Source organism: Mycteria americana, chromosome 7 (assembly GCF_035582795.1).
Source record: "Mycteria americana isolate JAX WOST 10 ecotype Jacksonville Zoo and Gardens chromosome 7, USCA_MyAme_1.0, whole genome shotgun sequence".
NCBI classification, from domain to species: Eukaryota; Metazoa; Chordata; class Aves; order Ciconiiformes; family Ciconiidae; genus Mycteria; species Mycteria americana.
Window position 1 is genome coordinate 70217583 of NC_134371.1, and position 23645 is coordinate 70241227.

At 41.7% G+C, this 23645-nt stretch overlaps 2 protein-coding genes across 3 annotated transcripts in view; both read left to right on the forward strand.

Moving 5' to 3' along the window:
• Window positions 1-23645, forward strand: part of ACADM (acyl-CoA dehydrogenase medium chain) — a 769283-nt gene that overhangs the window by 330982 nt on the left and 414656 nt on the right. The gene's annotated exons all lie outside the window — the stretch shown is intronic.
• Window positions 6542-23645, forward strand: part of TNNI3K (TNNI3 interacting kinase) — a 101839-nt gene continuing 84735 nt past the window's right edge. The window contains exons 1-5 of the mRNA XM_075509002.1: window positions 6542-6581; window positions 7207-7315; window positions 14450-14535; window positions 16103-16200; window positions 19683-19793. Of these exons, the coding sequence (XP_075365117.1) occupies window positions 6542-6581; window positions 7207-7315; window positions 14450-14535; window positions 16103-16200; window positions 19683-19793 (444 nt within the window). The remainder of the gene's footprint in view (window positions 6582-7206; window positions 7316-14449; window positions 14536-16102; window positions 16201-19682; window positions 19794-23645) is intronic.

Here is a 23645-nt window from a genome sequence, read left to right on the forward strand (position 1 = left end):
TTCACCTGAAAGTTGCTTTCATGGTGAGCAAAGCTGTTGCATTGACTTCGCTGACTGACCAGTTTATCCTCCCATGCTGTAGTTTCCAGTGCTGTTCCCTGAGTGTCCATATAAATCACCCACACAAATGTTTGCAAAGAGTGAATAAAAATATGGTATAGAAACTGATGACTTCTTTCTGATGTATTTCCATAAAGTACAGGGTACTAGAATATAAGTAATAGCCAAGGCATTTACTTCTTTTAAAGCAAATAATTTTATCTCTATCTTGTCACGGAAATTTAATGCTCTTACTGTATAAAGCTGTTGTATTAAAATGCATTTTCTGTGCAGAAGTGAACAGAACATTCCTTGGGCTTTGGAGTCTGTCCTGGTCCTGTTTCTGTCAGAGTTTGCTTGGTCTGGATGGAAGAAAAGTCTTGTTCTTCAGGCCACAAGGAATGCCAAAACCTATTTTCTCAATTCCAGATTTTTTTTTCCTGGCATTTCACTCCCCACTGTAAGTCACCACCCCTCACCTCACCTCTGCTGCAGTGTCCCACTTCAAGCGATTTTCCACTAAGCTTGTAACTGCCCTTAGAGCTGCTGGATCCCACCTCCGGTTACAGTCCCAGCATGGGAGCCTCACCTCTCCTCCCATCGCTGTGCCTCACCCCACGGTGCCACACCTCTCCTCCTGTCGCTGTGCCCCAGTTCACCGCTCAGCACCTCTCCTCCCGTGTCACTGCCTCACTGCGCTGCATCTTGCCGCACACCATCTCTACGCGCCTCTTCTCGCCTCACTGTGTCTCACCAGGCCTCTCTTCCCTCACCTCGTCTCACCACTGCTCGCCTCACTGCTCTGTGGCTTGTCTCACATCATCCCACCACGTATCTCGCCTTGCTGCTCTGTGCCTTGCCTCGCCTCTGCTCGTGGCACCTCTCCTCAGCTTATGGCACCTTGCCTCAGGGCTCTTGTGCCTCGCCTCAGCACGCCTCACCCCGCCACTCTTCACCTCACCTTTATGTTCCTTGCTTCGCCTCGCCTCGCCTCGCCTCGCCTTTAGCTGCTGTTGAAAGCCTTTTCCCTCCTTTCCTCCTGCAGGCAGCACCACATCAGCTGAGAGAGCAGGACAGAGGCTCTGCCCATGGCGAGTGGGCCTGGCGCTGCCCGTGGCATGTGGGGCTGGCACAGCCCCTCGCTGGGCACTGACAACGACCTTGGGATTTGCCCCTGAGACAGCAGGAGCTGCAGCACCAAAGCCAGCCAGAAAAGGGGGGGCTCCCTGGGCCGAGGAGCCATCACGGGCATGTTCCAGGCTATCCCGTGATTTTTACCTAAACTGACAAACTTCCAGTTTGGACTGTACTGCGCATCCAGGCCCCTCAGGGACAGCAGGCTGAAGCCAAGGCCTTCTGCAGCGCTAACATGCATGGAGCAGCTGAGTCACCGCCATGGCAAGTCCCCCAGCACGGTCAGGGTACCGTCGGCTCCTCCGCAGTGCCCCAGCTCTCCCTCCAGCTCGCCCAGGCTGAGCAGGCAGCGTTGGTATCAGCCTTAGCCACTCTGTGGGGATAAGCCCAGTGAGGGCAGAGAAGCATGCAGAAATCAAGGCACAAGGTCCATCCTGGTACGTTCAGGGGCTCGGAGGGGAGAGGGTTACATTTTTAGGGCCTTGACTGTAAAGGTTTCTTTTGTAAATCTCAAGACTTTTACAAAAAAGGACAATATTATTACTGGTTTTATTATCACTCCAGTGAAAACTGAAGTGCTTTTACCCAGATCATAGAATAATAGAATCATAGAATGGTTTGGTTTGGAAGGGACCTTACAGATCCTCCAGTTCCACCCCCCTGCCATGGCAGGGACACCTTCCACCAGACGAGGTTGCTCAGAGCCCCATCCAGCCTGGCCTTGACCACTGCCAGGGATGGGGCATCCACAGCTTCTCTGGGCAACCTGGGCCAATTCCCCCTCAGAGTGGGGAATTTCCTCCTTAGATCTAATCTAAGTCTAGCCTCTGCCAGTTTAAAGCCATTACCCCTTGTCCTATCACTCCATGCCCCTGTAACAAGTCCCTCTCCAGCTCTCCTGTGGGCCCCCTCAGTATTGGCAGGCTGCTGTGAGGTCTCCCCGGAGCCTTCTCTTCCCCAGGCTGAACAACCCCAGCCCTCTCAGCCTGTCTCCATAGGAGAGGTGCTCCAGCCCTCTGATCATCTTGGTGGCCCTCCTCTGGACTCGCTCCAACAGCTCCATGTCCTTCTTATGTTGGAGGCCCCAGAGCTGGATGCAGTACTCCAGGTGGGATCTCAGGAGAGAGGAGTAGAGAGGGAGAATCACCTCCCTCGATCTGCTGGTCATGCTTCTTTTGATGCAGCCCAGGATACAGTTGGCTTTCTGGGCTGCAAGCACACATTGCCGGGTCATGTTGAGCTTCTTATCAACCAACACCCCCAAGTCCTTCTCCTCAGGGCTGCTCTTAATCCATTCTCCGCCCAGCCTGTATTTGTGCTTGGGATTGCCCCGACCGATGTGCAGGACTTTGCACTTGGCCTTGTTGAACTTCATGAGGTTCACACGGGCCCACCTCTCAAGCCTGTCAAGGTCCCTCTGGATGGCATCCCTTCCCTCCTGCGTGTCAACCGCACCACACAGCTTGGTGTTGTTGGCAAACTTGCTGAGGGTGCACTCAATCCTACTGTCCATGTCGCTGACAAAGATGTTAAACAGCGCCAGTCCCAATAGTGACCCCTGAGGAACACCACTCATCACTGGTCTCCACTTGGACATTGAGCCGTTGACCGCAACTCTTTTGAGTGTGACCATCCAGCCAATTTCTTATCCACCAAGTGGTCCATCTGTCAAATCCATGTCTCTCCAATTTAGAGACAAGGATGTTGTGCAGGACAGTGTCAAATGCTTTGCACAAGTCCAGGTAGGTGACGTCAGTTGCTCTTCCCTTATCCACCAACACTGTTACCCTGTCATAGAAGGCCAACAAATTTGTCAGGCACGATTTGCCCCTAGTGAAGCCATGCTGGCTGTTACCAGTCACCTCCTTATTTTCCATGTGCCTTAGCAGTTTCCAGGAGGATCTGCTCCATGATCTTGCCAGGCATGGAGGAGAGACTGACTGGCCTGTAGTTCCCCGGGTTTTCCTTTGTTCTCTTTTTAAAAATGGGATTATGTTTCCCCTTTTCCAGTCAGTGGGAACTTCACACGACTGCCACAGCTTCTCAGATATGATGGATAGTGGCTTAGCAACTTCATCCGCCAGTTCCCTCAGGACCCGTGGATGCATCTCATCAGGTCCCATGGACTTGTGCGCCTTCAAGTTCCTTAGATGGTCTTGAACCTGATCTTCTCCTACAGTGGGTGGTTCTTCATTGTCCCAGGCCCTGCCTTTGCCTTCTGTGACTTGGGTGGTGTGGCTTGAGCACTTGCCGGTGAAGACTGAGGCAAAAAAGTTGTTGAGTACCTCAGCCTTCTCCATATCCCAGGTAACCAGGTCTCCCGTTTCCTTCCGGAGAGGGCCCACATTTTCCCTAATCTTCCTTTTATCACCGATGTACCTATAGAAGCTGTTCTTGTTGCCCTTGATGTCCCTGGCCAGATTTAATTCTATCAGGGCTTTAGCTTTCCTAACCTGATCCCTGGCTGCTTGGACAATTTTCTCTGTGTTCCTCCCAGGCCACCTGTCCTTGCTCCCACCCTCTGTAGGTGTGTCATGAGACAGAAGAGCGGAAAAGTGAAAAATCAAACGTGTCTCCTGCCTTCGGAGATGCCGTACGAACAATCCACACAAGACGTACTGTCCCAGGAGGCGGCTGCCCGCCAGCTGGTCTCCGCTGCGGCTGGCAGGCGCTGGCAGCTCCCATGAACAAACCTGAGCTGCCTTCACAGCAGCGGCTGCAGATGAGGTTTGCGGAGGGCAGGCAACAACACCACGGAGCGCTCCCAGTATCTTCTGTGTCCCTGGCACGCGAGGCAGTGCTGAGGGCTGCTACTTGGCGAAGGGAGGTGGCTGGAGGCTGGGTGGTGTGAGGGGGAGGCGCAGCACTCCTGAAGGCAGAGCTGTTCCAGGTGACGGGCGCCGGTGCAGCTTCCTTCCTGCTCCGCCGCCACGCAGCTGGCGCAGGAGTCGTGGAGCAGAGAGCGTAATGCAGTGCTGCATGCACGCGCGTGGTGTGAAGGAGAAGGCTGAGTCTCAGATGCCTGAGAACTGATAGCAGAGTTCAGCAACATCTGCAGCAGAGGCTGCGTAAATGCTGCGGGAGTGCAAATACTTGCACAAGCGCTGCGCTGCTGTGGCGGCCATGACAGCTGCTGAGACACCCTGTGTCAGAGGGGGAACCTCTGGCTGGTCCAGCTGCCGGCCGTTCTTTCAGGGCAGCTCCTCAAAGCACAGGCTATGAAGAAAAAGGCTGATCTAGCTTATTTGACAATCAAAGGTAAAAATCCTAACATGATTAACGCTCTGCTGCATGAATTGATCAGAAAATGTTCAGCAGGCTCCACTGCTGTGAAAAGACAAAACGCGTCCACTGCTGAGTTCCTGACGTAGTCCAGGCTGCCGAGGGGGACGTGTGCTGAAGCGAACGTGTCCTGGCAGGCCTTTGTGCCCCAGTGCTCTCTAGTAGGTGGGAGAGATGGCCCAAACGCTTGTCTTTGGCTGCACAGCCAGGGCTGCAGTTTAGACATTCGAAGAAAGACAAAGAGCACTAAGCTAATAAAAGCAGTGGGAGAGGAGATACCCGTCTCGGTGCTGCTTTTCCAGCTCTTCCAGTTGCTTGGCAACTAGCTGTGGAGGATCGGTTACGAGGCTGGGGCCTTTTTGCAAATATTTGGTTGAATATCACAGGGCATATTATCAAAGCAGTTCGAAGTCTTCTGAAATACATCCTTGGTTTTATGTGTAAATCAGTGCAAATAAATGGATGAGCTCGTGCTGTGTCAGGAACTATCATAGGAGTGCAAGTTTGTTTACAATGGGATGCAGCATGTTGAAGATTTTATATATGTGTATTATATTTACATATCTTCTCGCCTGAAATCCTTAACTGAGAAGACTAAGAACTTACACACAGAACAGCTGCCAAGGTCAATCAACACACTTTAAATATATAAATATATATATAAAAATACATAAATATACATGTGTCTATATTTATACACATGTAAGTATATGTATACCAAATACATAAAAGAAAAAAACAATAGAAGGAGGAAAAATGACACCTACAGAAACCAGCATGAATCCCATAATTGGCTGGGACACTATGTGTAAAGTAGTTCCATTTGATAGAAAACACAGGGAAATGGATATGAAAAGGGTAGACAATAGATGAGCAGATCTGTGCTAACCAGATTACTGAGGAGGTTCAGTCTGTGCGAGTGAAAAGCAGTGTTATTTTGCTCTTAACCAATCTTTCACAGTTCTCAAGCACAGACTCTTACAGGAATGCATCTGGGCACACAGTCTAGGTTAATTTTGTCATGGTTTGTTTGCATGCGTGTGCACACCCAGAGCCCAGTTTGCCCAGTTCACCCTTCCAGCCAGCCAGATCATGGGGGTTTTACTACATTACTGTGACACTGGGTCCAAGATAAAACACTAACAAACAGGACAAACTAGGCTGAGCACAGGATTTAGTCACGTATCTCTGTAGATCCTGGTCCTCAGCTGTCTTGTACATGGTCTGCTCGGAATACGAACAAAGCAGCTTGGCTGTGTCCACGTTCATTTGTGGAGAAATTCTACCTAGTGCAGGAGCAGCAGCAAAACGACCTCAAGAGTCTCCTCCCTTCTTTGTAAGTCTGTCAGCGGTGACCAGCCTGGCTTCCTCCAGCTCATGTCCTTCAATAGCAGCCTGGTCGCCGGTTCAGCCGGCCGAGGTGCTGCTGCCTGTTGGTGCGAGGAGGGTGAATCTCTGTGGTGGTTCTGTATGTGCCCACGGAAGAACACACAGTAAACGCGCTGAACTCCTGACAGCCAGCTCATTTCCTAGCCTAATTCAGTGAGACTTCCTTGGCATAACAACATGTACAAATATTACCAAACCACAAAAGTCAGTGCTCTCTGATATGACACAATTTGCACTTCGTAACTAAAATACCCAGATGCTCCACAGCCATCCCGTATGCTAGGATACCTGTTAATGTTACGAGTTGAGATCACCTCTGGCCTCTCCAAACTGGGGACCCAAGTATGCTTAGGATTCAGCTTCTTAAATTCCTTTTTCTCTACAAAATTGTTAGCAAGCTGCCAAATTACCCACTTCCCACCAGTTTTAGGTGTTCAACAGATGAAAGCAAATGTTTCTGTCGAAATAGCCAGTAGATTTTTAAGCAAGCTGATTAGGTACCTTTACTATTTTTTTACAGTTGACAGCACAGCCTGTTTTGCTCCGTATCATTGTTGCATGACATTCCATTTGGCGCAGGGTTTATTTTTAGCCAGGGACTATCAAAAGCATTTTTCAGTAGGACTGTCACTGCTCTTGAACAAGGAATCATATCACTGCAAGAACTTTGCTGAAACAAAGAAGATATATTGGACAAATGGGAAATTATAAATCTAGACCAACCCAGACTTGCACTGGTAATTAATGTTGCCTTTTTAAATGCAATATACCATACCTCCATCTACAAGAAGCAAATGATATTTCAGGAAATAACTCATTGCTAATTTACTCTTGAGTTCAAGGGTAAGGTATTATATTGTTCTTGGTTTACAAGAAGAATGGCTTAACCCAAATCACATATATAGTCTGTAAAAGAAGACAAAAAGCTAGTAAACTAAGTTTCTTTATGCAATTGTATAAGATCATATTAACTTAGATTATTATGTTGATTTAACTCCTATTTCATTAGAAAAACCTTCAAACTTCCTACCTTTTTATGCTGTGTGTCTATGCTAAGATTTAGGAAATAAGAGTTAACAAGGTTTAAGTTTTCTCTTGTTCAAGTTAAAAATATTTCTGATAAGGATTCATATGTATCAGTTGTCTAGGAAATCACTATATATGTGTCTATATTGGTTGCAGCAAGAACAGTTTAATAGCTGTAATATTTTAAACTTTCATACTTTAATAGAAAACATATGAAACAGTGTACAATTGGATGTTTAAAAATCAAGTGCTTTGGTTACTGGGACGTTATGATTTGAGTTCCTGGTTTTTATATGTTTTGAAGTGTTTTATGAATCAGGGTTTTTTTGTTGTTAGATGAATGGAAGAAGAAAGTTAGTGAATCGTATGCTATAATCATAGAACGATTAGAAGATGACCTGCAAATCAAAGAAAAGGAGCTGGCGGAACTGAAACATGTTTTTAGGTAAAATGTTCTGGAAACCTGTTTATTAATTTCTTTCAAATTAGTATTTGCTATTAAACGGTATTTTCAGTTTCAGGTGTTTTCTTATGGCATGAATATCTCACATATGGAATGCTGTTCTTTAATGTCTGTTTTCAGGAATATGTCATTACAGTTCTGGGCCAGAGTCCCACAGCATTGTACCAAAACTAGTGGCTGTTAATTACTAATGCCAATATTTTATAACAAACACCTATATACTTTTGTAAATTAATTAGCTTTAATGGGATGTCTAATTTTGTTGTGTACTTTTCAGTTTTGCTAATGTGTTTCTTCAGACAGGAATATTGCTGAAGTAACAAATTTTAAAGAAACACAAAAGCAGATTATCTTCTGAAAGTGGATTTCAAATTCATGATTGTAATTGCTTTCTCAGGACAACACATGCTAACAACCAAGTTCACGCAAGTAACATACTTACATGTTCATTTTCTGAGAAGCTCAAATAGAAAAAACACCCACCTCATTGACTGTAACTTAAGAAAATGATCAGGTAAATAATTTCAGACAGGAAAACCACTTCAAAAAATAGGGGATCCTAATCGGAAATAAATCACAAGCTCAAAAAAGCCAAACTGGTCTTATAAATTATTCATAATGCTCACTTTCAGCTAGCATAATTATCACTGTTTGAGCCTGTTAAGTGGAAGACAACATTGGGCTTTCGCTGCAATATGCTGACCACTTTGGCCATGATCCAGTATGGTACTTCTGTACTTGCCTCATTTTAAGCCTGTTTAGTAGTAAAACTAATTATCTTAACAAATTTGAGCCAGAGTACTCTTTATTTTAGTTAAGCAAGACAACTGAGTATATGGTGAAAGTGCTCGATTCCTGCATTAGGCATAAGAAAAAGGAAACAATTAACTTTAAGGTTAGCAGACCTTTGGCAGTTCAGCTTATCAGTCTATCTTACTGCCCCATGTAAGTCTCGTTAAGATGTCAGCCAAACTCTTCTTCTTAGATAGGTTCTTCTAGAAGATACTGGTTACATTGCATTGGAAAGGCTTTTTTTTCAGTCAGGCTTGAGGAATCAGCCAGTGATTTCAGTTCCAAAAGCTGATTTCATGAGTAATGAAATCAGTCAGATTTTGTGAGTATCTAAAATCCAAATCTGGCCTGTGTAAAAAATCAGTCTTGACTACATGAAAAACTTTTCTACAGTAGCAGTGGCTATTTTCAGAAGATTTCTCATCTCTGAAGTAGCAGAGGGATTAATAGGGTTTCTTCCCCGTTATTAAAACAAAACCATTTATTAAAAGATGTTAGGACTGAGAAACTGGATGGTTGTTGGAAGCTAAGGCAAAGAAGGTAATCTGCCTGATGGAAATGAAATAAGTAGCTGTTAAAGTCCCTGCTCTGAAAGATTTGGAACATAAACAGGACAAAAGTGACAAAGCCTAGCAGAGGAAAAAACTGTCAGCATCCCCATTTTACATGTAGGGAACCCATGCACAGGTCAAGGGGTAAATTGTCCAGTGCCATAGAAAAAAACCAAGAGTTGCAATAGTGAAAAGTGAATTTATCAGTAGCATGACACCTGTCACTTCTTGGATAAAAGTTGTCCCTATTCTATTCCTGTATCTCAGAGCCATTAGTGCAATGGTTTCCTAAAAAGACCACCCTAAAAATAAAAAGTCAGAATTTCTTTTTCCTAAAACATGCAATTACGTCTTCAGAAAGGAATCGGGAGGACACCTAGCTAAAATTGGGCCCTGAGTGTAGTCATTTGAGCTAGTTTTCATTTTCAATATAGGCCTTTTAACCACAGCTTTTAATATATAAAACTTTCCTTGCAATATGTTCCCACAAAAACATTAAAATTCTGCCAGTTTATAAGAAATCAAATCATATTAAAATTGAATATCATTAAGAAAACAAACTGAAACTTTTTATTATTATATTTCAGTCTGAGAGAAGAGGAAAATTTAAGTATATAGCTAAAATGGTAAAACCCGGATTCTTAACTACCAATTAAGTGCTAGGAATATAAATTTTTAATGTAATTCTAAAGACAAAAATTGAAGCAGGAGACATGACTTTACAGCACGATAATATTCTGTGATTTTGAGACTTGCGGAATTCATCCTTCAAACAAAGCAATCCATTCCACCATGCAGTCACTGCAGTGCGTTGATATGTAAGCTGTGTACATCCATGCATACCCAACACGTTACAGCAAAGACAAGTTAACTAAAAGGACTTGTTTCCCAGAATCTGGAATTTATTTTTCCCTCAATTGCCCCTGAAGGAAAACCTGAAGAACAGATGAGCCTTATATCACTATCATTAATCACAGTATGTCAGAGAAGAATTGCACAAAGATAAAACATATTTGAAGAATGAGATTTTGTTTTTACTGAGCAAAACATTTTCCACAGTAGTAAAGTGAAATGATAGGTGAAGGGCTGTCACCAAACAAAGGTAAATGCGACTATAATGTGTGAAAAAAATGTTCCATACAGAAGCAGTTTACATTTGGGACATTAAAAATGAGCTTCCTTAACACGTGATACCCATCTTCTAAGGAATGCATATGAAAATCTAGACCGATGTAAGAATTAATCTCAGTGAGGCACACAGTTTTGGCAAAATAAGTCCAATTTTTGCATTTATAAATAAATGCCATGCTCTATTTTTATCAGGCCCATATCCTTTTCAAATCATGCACTGTTCCCGGACATTATAAAACACTCAGTATTGACAGCAGGCAGTCAGGAGTTTCCATCAGAGTGGTCCTTCTGATAGGAAAAGTATTTTCCAAAAAGCTAGTTTTTGTGAGAAAAAAATGGTCAAAATTTCTCACAAGGAAAATATTTAGGTTTTGCATATTTAATATTTAATTACAATTCATTTCATTTGAGTTAGAATCACTAAATTATTTGCTTACCAGCACAGTTCTTTACAGCACAAACACAATTCACACACCATTTTCTTCCGTGGACGGACATTCCTGGGGACGCACTCCTCCTGTACTGCAGCGCGGGTGCTCCTCGTTCTGCCCAGCCCCTCAGTGATTGCACTGGTCGTGGCACCGGATGCCTCAGCACGGAGGAGACCCCGTCCTGAAGCCTGCCCTCTAAAGAACACACTCAGAGCCCAAACTACAGTTTCTGTGGGTTATAATGTGTCACACGGCAATTTGAGAGCTCTCAAACCACTAAACTCGAAAAGTAACTTTCAAATTCTGGAAGTTAAAACGGTTTCTTTCAAATAAAACCCAGCAAAATGCAGTGGTTTAACATTTCCAAATGAATTTAGTCACACTTCATGAAAAAGAATATGAAAACACAGTTTTTATTCCTGGTTTAGAATGATAACACACATTGAACAAGCAGAATTTCTTTTAGGATAGACTTAACTAAGAGAACAGAAGTAAAGACAAATCTCTGGCTTTGTCTGCATTTTAAATTCTATTTAAAGAATAAATTATTGAAATATTTATTGAAAGAAAAGGCCTAAGTGTAACCTTGCTTAACAGGGGCCATCTTGAGAACGGGAACTTTGCATAGGTTTATGTTTTAAAAAGAGAGGGAAGTATTAAAACCTTATTTTTAACTGTAGCCATGTTAAATTTGTTTAACAGTGCTACTCACTCAGGATGGATTTATAGATATACAAATCTAAATGTTCTGCTAAACCATGATCATTGTTGTACTGATACTGAATGGGAAAAAACCTAAGCTTCTATTGGCAGACCAAAATCGGCATTCCCCACAAAAATATTAATTGCTACGTGTATTTAATTTTCAACAAACATAATTACTTAGAATGTTTGATGGAGCAGTAACAAGTCAATCTGTGCTAAAGGAAACCCATGAGACTTGACAACAAAAGCTAAAATGTTCAAGGATGGTAATCATTTAACAATCTGTAAGTAAAAATAGAGTGATCATTTTCCTTCACACTTTTCAGAAGCTCTCTTCACTGTTTAAAAAATGAAAGTGACACTTCAGGCATCCAGGAGTTTTTCAAGTAAAGCTGTAATGCATATTTAGATAGGACTTACAACCATAGGTGGGTACAGCTCTGGCTATGGAGAGGTTACTGCTCTCTTATAATATAATGGGCATTAACTAGGTGAATTAAAGATGTCCTGTCGCATCGTCCACAATCTTACATAAAGATCCTGTTCGTGTTTCTTTGTAAAACTAGAAGCATCTTTAGGTTACTATCCATTCCCTTTACTGCCAGCTTTTCTAGCTTTATTTTATGAAGTACTTTATTTTTGAGCTTTGACAGGTTTTGTATGACAGGAAAAAGAATGGAAATTAATAAAATATAAAATTACATAGGTTGTAACATTTTTATGTATGTTCTTTTTTTTTTCTAAAAAAGAACGGAGCATCGAATACAAATGCTGAAAGTCTTTTTTAATGAGTCAGACTTGGTATGGATACTATTAAGAGTTATTATGTTAGAAATGTATTAATTATAATCACTTCATTTTAATTATTCATTTCATCCTTGTGTGGCCTAGAAAGCGCCATGAAATTATTAAGCTATACAAAAATGTAACACCGTACCAAAAATGTGGAAGAAAATTAAACATTAAATTGAGCTTCATTTTGTCAGAGTGACAATATGTACGTGACATTTAGTTGTCTGAGAATTTTAAGTGCAAACATGCCTTTCCTTAGTAGGATGTGAGTACAAACTGTAATATTTTAATTCTTTATATCAAAACCAGAAATACAAGTTAATGGGAAGTCAAAATAAGAATCTATAAATTATTTCAAAGTTCTGTTTTAATATACCACATTCCAGTGCAGTAAACCAAAGGAGGAAAACAGTGCTATGAAATTGTACCAGTCTGCTGAACATCACAGGGTCCATGTTCCTTCTGATGCCGTAAAGTAACAGTTAGTAATGGGTGTTTGGAGCAAAGGTGAGAGTCCCGTCCTGGCACGGCTGCTCCCCTGCCTCGCTCCAGCCCTTCCTCTCCTGTCCTCTCAGTCTCAGACACACACAGACCTTATTAGGACTTAGTGTGCCATTAGAACTGCAAATCCTCAGCCAGAAATGTGACGCCCACCTACAAGAAGGGCTGGAAGGAGGGTCTGGGGAGCTACAGGCCTGTCAGCCTGACCTCGGTGCTGGGGAAGGTTATGGAGCAGATCATCCTGAGTGCCATCAGGCGGCACGTACAGGACAACCAGGCGATCAGGCCCAGTCGGCATGGGTTTGTGAAAGGCAGGTCCTGCTTGACCAACCTGATCTCCTTCTATGACAAGGTGACACGCCAAGGTGGATGAGGGGAAGGCTGTGGGTGTTGTCTATCTAGACTTCAGTAAAGCCTTCGACACGGTTTCCCACAGCATTCTCCTGGAGAAACTGGCTGCTCATGGCTTGGACAGGTGTACGCTTCGCTGGGTAAAAATCTGGCTGGATGGCCAGGCCCAAAGAGTGGTGGTGAACGGAGTTAAATCCGGTTGGCGGCCGGTCACCAGTGGTGTTCCCCAGGGCTCTGTGTTGGGGCCAGGTCTGTTTAACATCTTTATCAATGATCTGGACGAGGCGATGGAGTCCACCCTCAGTCAGTTTGCGGATGACACCAAGCTGGGCAGAGTGTTGATCTGCTGGAGGGCAGGAAGGCTCTGCAGAGGGACCTGGACAGGCTGGATCCATGGGCCAAGGCCAATTGTGGGAGGTTCAACAAGGCTCAGTGCCGGGTCCTGCACTTGGGCCACAGCAACCCCATGCAATGCTACAGGCTTGGGGAAGAGTGGCTGGAAAGCTGCCTGGTGGAAAAGGACCTGGGGGTGTTGGTCGACAGCTGCCTGAACATGAGCCAGCAGTGTGCCCAGGTGGCCAAGAAGGCCAATGGCATCCTGGCTTGTATCAGCAATAGTGTGGCCAGCAGGACTAGGGCAGTGATCGTCCCCTGCACTGGGCACTGGTGAGGCCGCACCTCGAATGCTGTGTTCAGTGTTGGGCCCCTCACTCCCAGAGAGACATTGAGGGGCTGGAGCGTGTCCAGAGAAGGGCAACGGAGCTGGGGAAGGGTCTGGAGCACAAGGCTGATGGGGAGCGGCTGAGGGACCTGGGGTTGTTCAGCCTGGAGAAAAGGAGGCTGAGGGGAGACCTCATCGCTCTCTACAACGACCTGAAAGGAGGGTGTAGAGAGGTGGGGTCGGTCTCTTCTCCCAGGTAACAAGTGATAGGACGAGAGGAAATGGCCTCAAGTTGCACCAGGGGAGGTTTAGACTGGATATGAGGAAATTTTACTTCACGGAAAGGGTTGTCCAGCACTGGAACAGGCTGCCCAGGGAAGGGGTGGAGTCATATATCCCTGGGGGATACATGGGGAGTCAAATATCCCTGGGGGTATTGAAAAGCCGTGTAGATGAGGTGCTTAGGGACATGGTTTAGTGGTGGATTTGGCAGTGCCAGGTTAACGATTGGATTTGATGATCTTAAAGGTCTTTTCCAACCTAAACGATTCTATGATTCTGTGCAATATAATTTTTAGAAAGACTACTTCATTCCTCACAATGCTTTAGAAATATTTTTCCTTTAACCATTGCCAAATTTTTGTATGAGCTTTGGTTACCTTCCTTCCCTGGATGTGCTTCTGTGTGTTTTCATATAAATGTTTCCATGTATTGATTGTATAGTGTTTCTATGATCTCATTTGGGGAACATAAACTTACTTTCTGAAAGGCTTTTTCTGGTTATTCTTTTGACTTGGCTTGTTTGCCTCTAGTTCCGTGCATGTCCTGCTCATCATTTTAGAACAAATACATAGATTTTTAAAAATATTTTTTAGTTATTATTGCATCAATAAAGAAACTGGTTTTGTATGGATTATTTCTATTTCTAAGGAGTCTTTCCTCATTTTTCTTCTAATTTAGCTGAATTTAGAATGTATATACTGTGACTGAATAGCAGGATTTTTCAGAAAACTATAAACCTGCACTACTCACTTGGTAATCAGTAAAGTATTTCTAGATTTACAGAGTGTAAACTGGTATAAATTTAGCCCTGTGTCTCAAAATAAATTATATTGAGATTTCTCTTTTAAATTTTTTCTAAATGAAAGAAACTGTGCTAAAGGATTAAAGCAGTAATCATCTGTAAAATCTCTTTTTTCAGCTCTGATGAAGCCTTCTGCAAAGTCAATTTAAATTACCGTACAGAAAATGGGCTCTCTCTTCTTCATTTATGTTGCATATGTGGGGGTATGTATTTGAAATATGATGTTCTTTAAACTTTTTATTTACATGGCTACTGATTTGTTCTGTCTAATAACTGTCAGGAAGATTATATTTTCAGTGAATTTCTTTCTGTGTTGTCCTTGTTGACAGTTGGGTAAGCATCTGTAAGCATTACTCTAAACTCTGTTGCCAAGGGGGTTGAATCAAGTCACACTGAACTCCATTATAGCTGATTCTTCAGTCCAAGAAAAGTTTTGGTTGATAATGGAGCACGTTTTACTACAGGTGTTCAACTAATTCAAAATTACTTGTTATATGCATTAGTTAATCAATCCACACTCATCTAGTATTGCTCTACATTTCTGTATTCTGTACATGGACTAGACTTCAGGCTAGGGAGCTAGTTTTAGAAATACTTTGCCATACATACATCTATTTTTCTAGTATAATGGAAATACCTGTATTTTATTTCATGGTGATTAAAAGAAGAATTACTCAAATGCTTCAGTGAAAAACATCAGCTGATGGGATTTTTGCAGATAGCAAATCAGAGAACGCAAGAAAAGAGTGCAAGATGTCTTCTGGGATGCTCATAAAAACACACTAATGGTGGAATTTTCCACTCTGATCCACATTGCTGCTCTGTTATCCGCATAGTGAGTCATTAGTTCATGCACACACTTTGCACTTGTTATACAATTTTCAGCAGAAATTGGCTGAGAGAGGCAAAGCGAATTTTACCCTAAGGTTTCGGTTCTGCAAAGCACTTACTAATAACATGCATAAACGATTTGCTCAGTCTTAGTTAGACACTATCATGAAGGAGGACCTGATCCTCCACTGCTGAAAACCGAGTGGATCTTTACTCTTAATTTCAGAGAGTGCAAGATCATATCCAAAGATGACGTCAGTACCTGGTAACATTAGAGCAATCGGTGGGATTGCTGAGAGGAAGTTTAAGAAAACATACAATGTTAATTAATTAGGTACGGTATGTGAACACTTGCAGGAGGGAGAGAATCTATTAGATCCAACATTGTCCCTGATTACTGTCATAAGTATTCAGAAGGCAGATACATTTTTTGAGATCATCACTGTGCATCAGAAAGATAAGAGTAAAACTGCTTTCCCATTCTGACATTCATTAGCATCCCTCAAAATGACTGTCTCTGTAATAATGCTGAGTAGAGAGGGAGAGCAATGCTTCCGTTCTGAACAGGCAAAGGAGTTAAGTGTTTGAGACACCAGAGATTCTGGAAGCATCTGCTAGTTTATGGAGTTCTTTGCAGCATGGTCCGGATGTTAAAAGAGGAGTTTGCTTCTTTAGAAGTTCAACTATCCTTAACAAATCCTTATTAAAGTGTGAATGAACAGTGAGCCAGTACATGGCCAGATCTGCAGCTGTCCCAGTGGATAAGGAGATGGTGCCTAATTCCATTTTGAGGTTTCACGAGATATATTTTATGACTTGCCTCAGGTCAGCAGATGAGCTACCTATTTCTCTTTGCTTTCAAACTCATACAGAAGTTTCTTACTTCATCCGCACATTCTTTTCTGTAAATGACTTTGTTTTCCAATCTTCTTTCTAAAGGTAACAAATCACATATTAGAACTCTTATGCTGAAAGGACTGCGCCCATCCAGATTAACAAGAAACGGATTTACAGCTCTGCACTTGGCAGCTTATAAGGTAAACTATTTTGAATAGAATTGATGAGATCAGAACTGAGCAGCTTATTTGTCTGAACTATCTAGTTGAACTCTCTAGTTGCTACTTCTGGTGAAAATATAAATTTCACATTTACAGTGCATAGGAAAATGACCTATAAAGAGACCATGCACAGGAAATCAGCATGTGCTTTTGCAATATCATCCATGAGGATATGATATTGCTTTGGAAATATTGATTAAATCATGCAATGCAACTCAAGATAGAGGAGTGTTCTTTTTATTATTCTAGCTATTGATAGAAACGATCTCAAAGGACTTTGTTTTACAATTTATCTCTTTTTTGCTTCTTTTTCATTGTTCCTCCTCAAGTCCCACATTCAGCTTCAATATTCATTTTCTTCACTATTATATTTATCTTTTAAGACTCAACAAAGACAGCATTTTCCTAAAGAATTGTTACGATTCTTATTTTGAGATGGCGCATCTTAGAAACTTAATTCATGTGTAGGCTAGCCGCAAAAGCACTTAGCTTTTTAGAGGGAACTCAGATCAAATTTAGGAGTTTATATTCTAGACTGTAATGTTCAACCCTTATATGTCCCATAAGTGCCACAAGGTCATAACAGCCTCTATTTGTTCTGCAAAGCTCTCATGGCAGGCACCATTCTGATTTGCTGTATGTTCAAAGCTGATATAGAAGGTTAAGTAGGCTGGCACCTGTGTGCCACTCTTGATCCATAAGTGGTGTTCCTCACTCTGTTGCAAGAGGACACAGATGTGGTAGATGGTCTTTAATCCAAATACCCAGTTCCAGAGGCAGGAATCATCACAGTCACAGTCGTTCTTCTCCAAAAGCTCACCTGTGGAAGAGGAGATGGTTTGCCTTCTATTAGGTAATAATCTGATAATTAGAATATTTGTCCAGAGAGAAGACCAAAGTCTCTCTTGGAGAGAGTTCAAACTCATATTGCCAATCAGCAAGCTATGGCTGTCCTGGAGTGAGCATGCAATCCGCTTTCCCGTGGAAATGAACGGGAGGGTCTTTAGAACAGGGAGAGCGAAGGGAAAGCCTAACAGGTTGAGTAATGACAGTATTGCCTGGGACACGTGGCATACAGTCATGAGCATTATTTGTGCAAGGAAGACACTGAACCGCCAAGGTAGCAATGGTTTAGCTATTGTAGAGGGGGGTAGGAGTAGAAAGAAAGAAGAGATGCAAGCAGCAGCTTTTGTAATTTTGTCCGAAGGTGGGAAGAAAGACACAGCCCCTATTTCCAATGTTTGCTGTGGACAAGCTAAGCCAATTTCCTGCTCCAAATGCTGGATTTCATGAATCCCATCACTGGAACTCTGAACTTGCCCCAGGTGTGTGTAGAGAGGTGGTCATTAAATAGGCCGAAGACTCAATCATGGAGCCAGATACCTAAAAGTTATGATATGCTGTGGATGCCGTGGATGCCTTATGCTCTGCATCTCCATGGCTTAACTCTGTGTATTTGCACCATAAGCTACCTTCCTCTCCCAGTCACTACAATATTGCTATATCTTGCATTATGTCTTGGAATTCCTATGTTAGTTTAATTTTACAACCACTGGTACCAATGAGCTATGCAAGCTATAAAATGATGACAATAATCAAATCTTATACATCATGGGATTAAGTGATGGTTTACAGCAATCATAAAATAAACTTTCCCCCACGCGCAATGTTGCATAATTAGCCAATTACTTTAGATGAATTTCTCTGCCTTTCTTTAATGGCAATCTCAGTGAATGGTTTCCAATTAATGATTTAGTTGAAAATAAAAAATCCTTTGTTTATTTCTAGGATGTTTTCATTACCTGGGAATAGTTTTCATTTTGCCATCAAATCTTGTTTTGTCTGTTTTCCCTGCACTGTAAAGTTGATAAATCTCTTGCATCCACTTAGGCAAAAAACTGTATCAGCAACTTAATCACTCTGGTGATGTGATACAATATCCAATATCTTTTTCAGGTTGCAAACTAGCAACTAAGCAAAACTAGTGTGGATATGCAAACCAGTGTGGATTTTGGGATCTCAAATAAAATGCAATATAACATTTTTCCCATAAATGACGTTTTAAGACTTTAAGATTTACCATGAGTTACACAATGACAGCTTTTTTTTTGTATTATAGTTCATTTCTAAGTAAAATATAAAGGAGCCTAGAGATACCTCAGAAACAATAAAGCAATATACATTGAGACAGGGCAACTTCTTGTGAAACTCCTTGACTTCTTCTTATCCATAATCTGAATATTTTGTGGCATTTCATAACAGTGAAACAGAACTAGGAAAACTGGACTGAGTCACTAATTAGAACAGAACATTTCTAGATAATTCAAACTCAGCCTGTCTTCCCAGGCTGCATAATGTCCAACCCATTATGCAACCAAGTACCATGCTTCATATCTAAAACTATTTGATAGGAAAAGTGATATAAACTTTTACTGTCCATTATTATCAAAGAGAAATTCCTAACATTTCCTGGAAATAGGAAAACCATTTCAGTATGAACGAATGTTATGCTTTCACAGACACATTTAACTGCTGCTTCTCTGGCACTGGCTCATTCTTACCCTTCTTTTAGTGTCTGCTTCAAAGAGGTAGAGAACACTGAGGATGTTTGGAGATTTTAGCATCTCTTTTGCTCCTGTGTTGTGTGCATTTCTTCTTAGGAAACAATGAAAATTAATTGGAGAAGGCTCATCTCTGAGCTGGATGATGATGGAAGGCAGATCCCCAAGAAGTGAAAATTATGATAACTCTAGTTGGTGCAGTTAGAACAAGTGATGGTGAGAAAAATGGCCTCGTTTCTCCTGCAAGTTCTGCCACTGCCCCCAAACAAATCATTTCACTTCTCTGTGTTTAATTTCACTATTTGTAAAGGAGAATTTATTAACAGTCATATTGCCTGGGCATTATGCCTCTTAACATGTTTCTCAAGTTTATTTTTATTACTATCATTTGATTGTGCCCATTGCTGTTGTTATGCCTGGAAGAAGTCATAGGAAAAATTGTGTGCATGACAGGAAAGAAATGAAACAACACAAAAAATAAGCTCACAGTTCAGAATTTGGCATACATGCTATATATTTACCCTGGGAACTCCTCAGGTGCTCTTCTTCTATGTTAGGTACTGTAATGTTTTGACATTTAAATAGTTTGTGTGAGTACTTAATAATGGCTTGGAGACTGAGAGATCTTTAAAGACATCATGAAATCAGAATAGAGACTGGTTTTTAAAGATACAGTCTTTAGTATAGCAAAACAGAGACTTCTGGTGCCCGGGACAAGTCTTCCCTCCACTCCTTTCCTTGCACTCTTGTGCTCCTGGGGTCGTGGTAAGTCCCTTTTCTTGAAATGCAGCAGTGCAATAGCTGGGGAGGCCTAGACATATACAGCTCTCTTTGGCTGCCTCCCTGCAATTGTTAGAGCTGTGGCCCAGAAATAACATGTTTTCAGTGCATACCTTTTAGGACAACGCAGAACTGTTAACAGCGCTGCTGCATGGTGGAGCTGACATTCAGCAAGTTGGGTATGGAGCTTTGACAGCCCTTCACATTGCCACGATCGCCGGTCATCATAAGGTATGTTTCTCCTTTTCTATACCGGAAATTATATAAGTGAGTGCTAATATTACCAGGTCATTTTATTTTAGATTTATTCCACTCAAAACAAAACTCAGAATTGGTTCAGTACAGCTAAATTTTATTTAATTTTTTTGTATCTTGCAGGAAAACCCTATCTGTGCATATATTTTTACATTGAACAAACATGCACAAAGGATACAGATCTGTTTGTACGTCTCTTACCTTTATATAAATGTCTTTAAAGTCTTGGCAATAAATGGCATTGTTTTCTAAATATCAGAAGTGTTAACCAATAGATACATGATGAAACACACTCAATCATACATGTCAGGATTTCTGAACCTGGATATGGAGTGAGGCTTCCAAATACTGTCTTTCTGAGTGTGAAGGAAGCACAGTTAAAGAGTTTTATTCCTTCTTCTAGGTGTCACAGGCTCTGCTTCAGAGCTCTGTAATTTTCACTTCAGAGAGGGACAGAGGTTCTCAATTTAGAGCTATCTTATACTTCAGATTAGTACAGAGAAAACTGTTGTCAGGGTAAGTCATTTATAGCACGAATCTCAAACATCGACATTGATAAGTCTCCTATGGGTTGGAGACTTATCACTTTGGGGACTAGAGGAAGGAGGAGAGGGATGAGATCCCCTAGGTGCCTACAGTCGGGCCTTTCCCTTTCTAGACATGCTGTCAGTCATGAATCTGTTTTCTTATCATTTACCGCCTCAGTTCAGTCATTTCACTCATCATCTCATTTCTGTCGCCCTGGCAACAGCTCACTCAGTGTAATTTATTTATTTTTTTAATCTCTTAAAGTACTGGGTGTGCAAAATTACCTTGGTAATGAAGGGTTTATGACTGTAAACATACTTATGAATTCAGGTACTTCACTTCTTATCTCCTTTGGGTCCATTAAGCAAGCAAAGATTTCGTCCTCTGCTTGAGTAAAAGTGTTAACTTATACAGAGTGCTGGACTAATTTATGGAGACAGAAACATTAGAATTCTTTAAAGAGGGATAATCAGCAAGAAATGCAAGAAAAAATAACTAAGTACAAAGGAGGAAATAGAGGTTATATTAATACTTGCCTTTAAGCTGTGAATTTAGTTGTGCATCTTAGACTTATAAATTCACTTCAAGTACAAGAGTTGGGCTGGATGACTAGAACAAAGCATGTGTGCAGTTTTCAACAGAAAAGAAGAACCTCTCTGTATGTACATGGCAAGCAAGAATACACGTCTTATGGACTCCCAAGTTACAGCAGTCGCTGAGCTTATTGATGTAAAGAAAGCCACCTCTTTTGCTACATTTTCAGTCAACCAGCTTACACACACACACACAAACCAGTTACTACACATATGCATATAGAAGGAGTTACATAATTATATATTGAAAGAGAGAAAAGACATTTCTTTTCAAACAGACAGTTTTCTGTAGAAATTTTCTGTGCTATCTCAAGAAATCTGCCAACGTTTACATACCTGATCTGAGAAACTATGAGGCTAGCCATCGAAGTTCAGCTGAGGGAAGGTGATACTTCTTCATTTAGGCAGTTTAGATTTTCTTTGACTTATTGTTTTGTTGATTAAGAAATTATCAGATCTCTGGGCAACAATATGCCAGATTTTCTATTAGGCTTTCAAAGATGCTGATAGATCCCTACTGGAATTTGCAGTCAGGATTTTAATATCCAGTTAAGTTAATTACATATCTGAATTACTCTGAAGCTTTTGAAAATTGCACTGGGCACCCTTTGCAAATTTTTGCACTTAATACCTTTGAGTATTTCACCTTGTGTGTTAACTACACGTATACATAGATAGAGACAGTACCCAACATCACAGTAGTCATTGCAGGGCTCAGAGTTCTTTGGAGTCTATGGACGCTGATGCAAATAATGATACCAACAGTAAAGTATTCACTGGGAGTAACAAGCCACGCTTTGCAAATCCAGCTCTGAACAGCTTGCATACCAGCACTTTTGCAAGTGCTGGTAAGAACTGTATACCCGTAGTAAATTTTCTACTATAGCTTGGCTGCAAAAGGCTGCCCGACTGCGAGAGTGCAGGAGGTGGGCATTTACTGGAGCAACAGTTTCAGCACTAGTTGGTGTAATGAGTACGTGGTAAGTCCCATGAGGGGGCTGTGTCAAAGGTTCCCCACATTTCTAACGGAAATAAACATTATGCTGTTTCCCGCCCTTAAGGGTGATATATATATAGCCTATATGTATATGTCTGTGTGTATATATGTGTGTGTGCATGTATGTATACTTTCTCTGCTGGGGACCTTTCCCAGGTTTGTGGGCCATCAGGGGCAACCGAGGATACTGGTGAATTTAGCTTTACATTGCAGCCTCCAAACTGGTTCCAAAATGATTTAAATCCGACAGGTATGTTTGCGCTTCTTGTTAAAGACGGGTTGCATAAAGACACAGTTGGTGACGACCTTGCGTTACCTAGAGAGTCTGTGTGTGAAGAAGGTTAAGCTGAAAAAGGTTAAAACAATTTACGGGTGGTCACACCAAGGAACTCAATTAAAAAGCTGTTAGCCTTCAGTGTTTCAGTCAGCAACTCCAACAGTGACCAGGGGACAAATCAATCTGTAGCATCTGTTTAAGCCGGTGAGTGAGGAAGCATGCTAGCAGGGCAAGCTAACCATTTATATTGTGAAGGTCAGCTCTCCAGGTGGAAGAACGAGGCTCCTTGGTGCGTCTGCACACAAACGAGGCTGAGCGCGAACGGGGATGGGGGTGTTTGCATTGTAGCGTTACGCCCCTGAGCTGACAGGGCATCATGTCATTCCCTTCGAGTACACATAGGGCTCTTATGACTAGCTTAATGGAAATCCTTCCTTGTGTATCCTATTACTAAAAAACAGATAAGGAACCACCATATCTAATTGTTCTGTGCAAGAATTACAATGGAGATATTAACCTTAGTCTTAACTCTTTAATGACCTTTTCCACTTTTATGGAGTGTGTATTTAATGTTTCCTCTGTGGGAAATACAAAGTACTCTTCTCTGCATTGGGGTTTCAAGTAATTTTTAAAATGTCGGGGCCTTGTCCTGCATATGTCAAAGGAAGACCTGCTATTTGTCTCATGTCTTTAGCTCCTACTGAGGTTCTTGAAAAATAGGGGTGCTCAGAATCCGACAAGGATAAGACCATTAACTTGATAAGAAAGAACTTATTGTGAGTGGTTTTGAAAAGCCTCTTACTTCTTCCTTGGGATTGATCAGATCTTTATCAGAAGTATTCTCCATAAATGGAGTGGGACTCTATATAACTCCTTTGGTTCATCTGCTGGTCTGGGGACTGAAGATTTATAGTCCAAGTGAAGGCTTTTTCTTTCCTTCTTTATATAGCTTCAAAATTTTCAGTCAGCTGAGAACCTCTTCTGCTAGATTAGCTTATTTTGTCCACAATTTCATTAATATTAATGCAAATATGGGATAATTTTTTCAACCCCCCTAAAAAATAGAATAAATTTAAGAAAGAGAAAATAGATTTTTGGTCATCTTCCTAATTCCAGTAAGATAAATAATTATTTATACCATTAAATAAATAAATAGCAGAGGTATACACACCAATGTATAGTCTTTTACTACAGAAGACTGACTATATTTAAGAGAAAGATAGAGAGAACTGGGGGGAAAATTGCTTTGTTCCCCATTTCCCTGAAGAGTCAGTCTATGGCTTTTGCTCCATCAACACACCTGAAACCAGCAGAGTGATCAGTTCTCTGAAATTAGGATACTGAAGGCCATCAGCATCAATGGGGTGTTCCAACTCATTTGAGCCAGTGTGGTGTATAAATATTTCATCTGCTCTATGGTTTAGTGCCGTATT